The sequence below is a fragment of the Atta cephalotes genome, assembly GCF_000143395.1.
Source record: "Atta cephalotes unplaced genomic scaffold scaffold00050, whole genome shotgun sequence".
NCBI lineage: Eukaryota > Metazoa > Arthropoda > Insecta > Hymenoptera > Formicidae > Atta > Atta cephalotes.
Window position 1 is genome coordinate 1,846,907 of NW_012130114.1, and position 8,168 is coordinate 1,855,074.

Consider the following 8,168-nt stretch of genomic DNA (forward strand, 5'->3'; position numbering starts at 1 on the left):
AGAGAGAGAGAGAGAGAGAGAGACCCTGTGTGTGTGTGCGTGCGTGCGTGCGCGCGCGCGCGCGCGTGTGTGTGTGTCAAATCACCCGTACACTCCTTTTATTTCGGAAACAGAGCATTTTAGAAAAAACGTTTCAGATAAAAGTTGTGGAGTTCTAAATGATCTATCTAGTAATCTGATCTTGGGTAGTCACCAAGGTCAGAGCAATGTCACTTTGAATTTTTTAAATGAAACCCTCTATTTTTCATATTCTTGTAGTACATCTTGAGAAAACACTATAATAAACACTACAATAATGTTTCAAAATTTATAATAATTTATAATAAAGTAATTTTTCATGAAGTACTTTTCAAGTTATAAGGTTTGAAAGTTACCGCCGGTATTAGCATTACGCAAGATGTCCAACCGACGGCTGAATTCTCTTGAATGTCATTTAGAATTATGTCTTGAATAACATTTGTTAAGATCAAGATTATTGGTGATTGTTTCTCTTATTTTCATTTTTGCACTGAAAATTTTTTATGTATTTTATTTTAAAAAGTTTTCGACACCAGTTATTAGATTTTGAAAACAAAAAGGTGTTCCATTTTAAAAAATCAATGTAACCTTGATCTGACTTGAATGGCGACGCCACTCAAGGTCAAATTAATAGATCAGTAAATAGATCTTTTTGAACCCTACAACTTTTTTCTATAAAATTTATATTTTCCGAGATTATTCAGGTGTCCCCTTTTTGAGACATCTTGTGTATATACACATATACATTCATATACATATGTCTATAAGAATATAGCAAAACGAGCATTGAGTTAATTTTGCATATGTAGTAATTATTTATTAACCTAATTGAATAGATCATTATGTAGAAAATGTTGTATTATTATAATATTTATATTATAAATAGGAACTTGGTTTAATACGTAAACCTGCATCATTTATGACATCAATTTGTGATGAACGTGGACAGGAATTATTATATGCTGGTATGCCTGTAACCGAAGTTCTAAAACAAAATGTGGGTATCGGCGGCGTTGTTTCACTTTTATGGTTTCAACGCTGTTTACCTCCAACCTATTGTAAGTTTCTTGAAATGTCGCTGATGCTCACAGCTGATCATGGTCCAGCTGTTTCTGGAGCTCACAATACTATTGTTTGCGCACGTGCCGGGAAAGACCTGGTTAGCAGTCTCGTTTCAGGACTTCTAACAATTGTAAGCGAAAATTAAATTCTAATAAAATAATATGACTTTTCAATACTTCAATAATACATTAATTTACAGGGAGATCGTTTCGGTGGTGCTTTAGATGGTGCAGCTCGTATGTTTTCTGAAGCGTATGACACTGGTTTACATCCACAAGAATTTGTAAATAATACACGTAAAAAAGGAGAACTGATCATGGGTATTGGCCATCGTGTTAAATCAATTAACAATCCAGACATGCGTGTAAAACTTATCAAGGAATTTGTGTTAGAGAATTTTCCGGCAAGACCTTTAGTCGAATATGCTTTAGAAGTTGAAAAAATAACAACTAGTAAAAAGCCTAATTTAATTCTTAATGTGGATGGTATTATTGCTTGCTCCTTTGTTGATATGTTGCGCAACAGTGGCAGTTTTACTAGAGAAGAGGCGCAAGAATATATTGAAATAGGTGCCATAAATAGTTTGTTCGTTCTTGGTCGAAGTATAGGATTTATTGGTATGTGGTTATATATATAAAATTATATACATTTGCATGCATTAATATTACATAAAGAAATATTATGGATATTATCATTCGCTAACGAACTTTTTTCTTTTAGGTCATTACATGGATCAAAAAAGATTAAAGCAAGGTCTTTATCGTCATCCTTGGGATGATATTTCTTATGTACTACCTGAGCAATATAATTGAATTGTTAGATAATGATACAGTATGTAACACTTAGTATGTCTCATCGTTAATCATTCAGTTCAAAAACCATCTTAAAAATAAATATGCGATATAAAAAATTAATTGTTTATCATTGATAAATTACACTGTTCGATGAAGAATTATTTTTTTCGAACACCGGAATGGACTAGTAATTTTTTAGCTTTTTTGGATACTGAATACGATTCCGTTTCCCAAATTAGTCTATTGCGTATTTTTGATAAATTTATAATTAAAAGGTGCTTATTTTGTAACTCTTAATGACCGTAACGCTACAATAAAAATCAGAGTTATGGTTATATTATAGAGTTTATATTAAACAACCTCTTATAAATTTTATTTCTAAAAAAGGCCATTTTCAAGTATTTTGTCATATTATAATTACAATATGTGACGTGCAAAAGTTTTATTGCAATTAAAATTAATTACGTTGTTAAAATTTTTGGATCTTAAAATGATTTTTTAGTGTCAGCTATGATTAATAATAATTAATAAGATCCGTGCTTATGGATATAAATATGGAATCTATTGCGAAAAAAATTAGTTATTGATTTATTAAATAGCTTTCATTTGTTAATTAAAAGAATTTTTTTAAGCGGCTGTGAATACGAATTCAATGTCAAAACTCTCTGATAAATATAATATGATAAAATTTAATATAATGGACGCTAAAAATTTAAACGAAATTAGAATTGTTGTGAAAGTATAATTTTTTTTTATTTTAAAGGATCTTTCGCATTTTATATAAAAAAAATAACGTCGGTCAAATTAGCTGAAATTGAAATATGTTCTAGTAGTATAGACCAAAAGTTTCCTCAGGCAAAATATTCTAAAATCAAAAAATATAAAAGATACAATGACTTGAAGTGCTATTGGAGTTTAAGAAATGCCTGTTTTTGAAATTAAGATGTTAAATTAATATATAAATATTTAGAAATATATTTTATATCATAGTCAAAATATTAATCAGTTAATGGCTGCATTCAATAGAAAAAGCAGCAACTGTTGTAAAATTCTTGAATGTGATTGATTTATATATACATTTAGATCCAATGAGGAACTAAGAGCAAGATATATAAATCATATTAAAGAGTTTTATAATTGCTGCTTTTTCTGCTAAACACTGCCAATGTATACTTACTGTTGTCTGCTATAGTCAGCAGATACGTATTTGTATACGTAAATGCGTAGACATCGACTAGTAAATACATACATTTACTAAAGTTAACATTTTGATTATGACATATACATAATATATATAAAACATGTGATTTTTACTTAATGATTATAATTCAAACTCTTTGCATGCGTGCGTGATTTTTGTTTCGTCAGCATTAACCCAGATAGCAAAATATCTGCAGTCTTCTAGCAGACTGTCAGTAGGTTCAAGCAGAAAATGATGGCAGTCTGTCATCAACTGTATCCGTATTAGGTTTGTGTTAACATTGCCTGTCAATATAATGTGAAGACAAATTGTTGGCAGAAACAAATCCTGCCGACATTATCTAATACTTGCAGATTCTATTACGTTTTTTCTAGCAATCTGTCAACAGTATTATGTACATTTAATTCTGTTGTTATTTTGTTGGCATAATGTATAGCAGACATTAAAAAAAATCTGCTTTCTACAGACTTAGCTATCTGGGAATCTTAACCGTCAAGTGTGTAGACAATATTTACAGTTTTAGAGTGCGGTCATATGGAGTCAAAAATAGCGAAACGAAACAAAAATAGAAGATGCAAATGATATGGATTAATCAATAAAAACAATATAGTCTCCCAGATAGCAACATGTCTATCTTGTTGTTTGCATGTTGCTTATTAAGTATGTATCGCTACCAGAATTGCAGCAATTGAGTCCTCATTTTTTGGCAACTTAATATCTTCACGATATTATAACATTGAATAGCAACTTGTCAGCAATTTACTGATAACTTAAATTTAAATCGTCATCATCAAAACTCGTACTATTGCCATATTGTTATAATAATATGCAGCATCATACATTGCTACATTGCCGATAATGCACGACATTGACGCAGTTATCTTGCTATTAAACTGCTAGCAATACATAGACACATTATTGTATCTGCATGTTGTTACATCGGTATATTTGAAATCGGTGAAGAAAAATCTGCGGCAAGTTGCCAACATCATAAGCAATCACAGATTTGTGTGATTTTGCTGAGACATGCTATCTGGGCTAATTAATTAATCATAATCTTTAATACATTGTGATTATAATATAATAAAATACATGAACACATAGTCTTTTTTTGTAACGGCAAATTTTTCAGAATTGAGACATGATGGAATAATTCGGAAATCGAATTCGTATTCATCCAAGAAACTACGGGAATAATTAATCTCATCGATATTTTTGATAATTATATTGAATAGGGGAGCCCTTTTCATGATCTTGATTTTGATATATGTTGTCGAGGTCATGACTTTGAGTGACATTTAAGAGGTTTTAGCCGTCGCTGGTTGTTTATTCATTGTTGTTTTATTAAAAAATTATTTATGAAAAGAGTTTAAAAAATAATGGCACATTTCTACTAAACAATATCAGTGTATCTTATCCACGCGAAATGTTCTGTCTTATCTCCTTTTTTTGTTTAAGATCATATGACTTTTCATGCGAAATGATTTTCATTTTAAGCCCGATCTACAATTGCGTAAACGTAATTGTAAATGGTTGTGAAATGTTGTAAAGCGAAGTTTTAACCTGCTACTGCTGGTTGTAAAGCGTATTGTGAAAGATATTATAGATATATAATAGTTCAATTTTATTCTTCACAATTATGATTGATAAAACGTAAGAATCAGAGTGCCATATGACTGTATCGTCCTTTTTGTCTTGACATATGAAAAGGAGTGTGAAGTGTCTTTTCATCTTTTATTGTGTTCATAATAATAACAATAGCAACAATATACAAATAGTAACAATAGCAAAAGTACTCAGTCTATTCAATCAACATTTATATCAACATTTATTCATATTATGATAAACAATCAATATTGCTCTTATCGAAACTGCATTCCAATTAGTTGTAATCTAGTTATGACATATCTTTACTCGATTGTATATTATGATATACATTTACTATTACTAGTGTTACTACTATTCCCATAACGTCTAGGTTTACGTAATTAAGATCGAGCTTTACCTCTCCCCTTTCTTCGAGGCCTACGACTTTCTACACGAAGCGAATTCCACCTCATTTCCTTTTCTTCGATTTTCCACATGAAACAACTTCTATCCCGCTTAGGGGCGTAACAACTTTTTATGAGTAGATCTTGTTTTGGATGGAAAGTCGAACGCTCTTAAGCAGAGGAAGTTGGAGGAACCTCGATTTGCATGAAAAGTTGGATGCCCGAGGAGAGATGAGCTGGACTTCGCTTTGCGTAGAAAGTCAGATGTTTAGGGATAAGATAAGGTGGAATGGATTTAGTTTCATGGAAACTACTAACATACACTCCAAGGGGGAGGGGGAGAGGGGAAAGGAGATGGAGCTTTGTTTCATGAGAAAAACAATTACATAAACTGGGGAGGATGAAGAATAGTTTAATAGTTTTTAATATTATATGTGGCAGAAAAACTTTTAAACTTTTTTGTCAATAATTTTTTAACAAATAACAAGGGACGGCTAAAACCTATTGGAGATCACTCAGAGTTACGACCTTGACAATATATCAAATTCAAGGTCATCAGGATCCGTTATTCGGAATATTTATCGAGTTTTCTTTGTTGAACAATGTTATCAATTAAAATTGATATATGAAATCGAACTATGAATCACACTTTTTGTATGTATAGCTAGTCACAGAAAGCTCATGGAGTGGTTTTTATTTATGGATCTAACCATTTAACATGCTCTACAAGTAAAGCTGAATTCCGAAATACATCGAAAAAAAGTGTTGCAACCTTTCTGTGAGCGGCTGTATGTGTATACATATAAAATTCTATATTTTTATTTTTAAGATAAAGGGTATAGCTATGGAGTATAAAGAATAAGAGGTTTTGAAAAGTACAATCAAAATCAGGTTTCTGAATTGGTGGTGCTCGATAGATGACGTTCAAATCACAAACCTAATATACGTTTACGCACACACAACTGAACACACATAACGTAAAAATAGAGACGTTATTCTTTGACATCATTCTCTAACAATAACAGGAAGATGTAAATTGTCATTAAAACTGCATGAAGAATGAAACATTCTTCATGTAAAATTGATATGCCCTATCCTGCAAACTGCGAGAACGGTGTCAGAATGAAAGCGACATCTCTATTGAACTAATTCAGATGATTACTTTAACCACGCTTTTTGATCCATGTAAGGATGAGATCTCCTATTCTCTACACTCCACAGGTATAGAACAGGGCCTACAAGCTGCCGTCTTGTAACACTGAGGCTACGGAGTAATAAGGAGATCGAACTTGAAGTCTGAAAAGGGAGTCTGGGAAGATTAACTGTCACGTCATCACAAGTCGTATGTATATATGTAGTAGTATGTATGTAGTAGATACATACGTATAACCTGTGATCACGTGAGTCAATACTTCCAACTTTCCCGCAAGGCGTGATGGCACTAAAATCACATCCGGATTTTCCATGGATTTTCCTACACCGTGTTTCGAGTTCACTTTTTTCGTAACTGGCTGCTTGAATTTGATTTTCTTCTTATTATTCCATGACTGAGGCTGACAAGACAACTTGTAGATCCTAATATAGCAGAATAAGAAGGGAATTTCGGGCCCCATCACTAGGAGGCAAAATGAAAGAATGTTTTGTAAAAAATTTTTTTCCAAAGGAGATATTGAAAAAAATGATTTTCCATTAGCACTTTTTTTTCTCTGCTAAATCTAAACGAATTTTTACAAAAAAAAAATCATGGATATAAAGAGTATCAGAAAAAATAAAGTAAGAAGTTATGTTATTGGCTCAAAATTCTATTTTTTAAAAATTTAAGAATTTTTAAAATCATATTTGTTATATGATTTGAATGTTTGACCATGTCTAAAGTTCAGCAGCTAAATCTTATTATAAATTATATTCTTTTTTCAGATTTTTAAATTTGATGGAACGTGTCGAAAAAAAATTAAAATAATTTTTTCGTCATTTTCCGAAAATATCAATTGACATATTTTAAGTTATTCTTAAATATAATTGTATTATTTATCTTCAATCTCACTTCTGTAAACAATAGTTTAAAATTTTAATATTATAGAGTTCACGTAGGTTAAACAACGAGAATACCATTTTCTTCTTTTCTCAGAAAAATTAATTTAAAAACTGATTTAATCATTTCATCTTTTTTTTAAAGCAAAGAGCAATTTCTAACTTTGTTAAGCATATAGTTATCTTACCTTAATATGACATCAAAAGAGACTTCAGGTTTTTGATCTATAAGATCATTTAACCTCCTTTTATTTATAAACCTCCTTTTTTTATTTATAAACCTCCTTTTATTTATAAATTTCTATTAATTCACTTTCTAAATTATATTTAAATAAATAAAAATACCTTTTTTAAAGAATCGAAGAAAATTAGATGCGAAAATGCATGATATACAGAATTTATTTTTTTATAATCATTATTTTATCCGAAATAATATACACTTTTAAAAGTAACACTTACGAAACAATCAAATATATCAATCTATCACTGTCTTTTATTTATGATTAAGTTTCCACCGAGGAAACTCAATTTAAAACTTATTTGTGATTAATATCTCGTCGTGAGCTACCATTTGACATAAAATTTGATTCCAAAATCGAGGACCGAAAAACAAGCAAAAAATCCATCCTTTTTGCGGACATTCTTTTGATGCTCTATGGGCATTTAATAAAGAAATCATAATATACAGGAAATCTGTAAATAAATTAATTTATTTTGAAAAAATTTTCAGCCGAATCTCTAAATAATCTTTAAATCACATTTAATAATTTTATTAAGATAAAACGAGAATTTTGAATTAAATAGCTTTGTAAGTTAGAAGCTTGAAGTCTCTTGACATTATATTAGGATAAGATATGTTTATCATGTTTGTGTGTTTGACAAAGTGAGAAATTGTTTTTGCTTTAAAAAAAATGCAATAAATACTGAAATCAATCAAATTAATTTTTCTAAAGGAAAAAAAATAGAATTTTCGTTGTTTAACCTACAGTTTTAATTTTTTTTCGACACGTTTCATCAAATTTCAAAATCTGAAAAAAGTAAAGAATATAATTTATAATAAGATTTAGCTGC

General features: G+C 30.3%; 1 protein-coding gene across 1 annotated transcript in view; it reads left to right on the top strand.

Annotated features, from left to right (window-relative positions):
* The window catches only part of LOC105622935 (ATP-citrate synthase), a 16,735-nt gene extending 14,843 nt beyond the window's left edge, over positions 1 to 1,892 (top strand). Inside the window, exons 8-10 of the mRNA XM_012204343.1 lie at positions 905 to 1,210; positions 1,280 to 1,697; positions 1,801 to 1,892. Of these exons, the coding sequence (XP_012059733.1) occupies positions 905 to 1,210; positions 1,280 to 1,697; positions 1,801 to 1,892 (816 nt within the window). The remainder of the gene's footprint in view (positions 1 to 904; positions 1,211 to 1,279; positions 1,698 to 1,800) is intronic.
* The last annotated feature ends 6,276 nt before the right edge of the window (positions 1,893 to 8,168 follow it).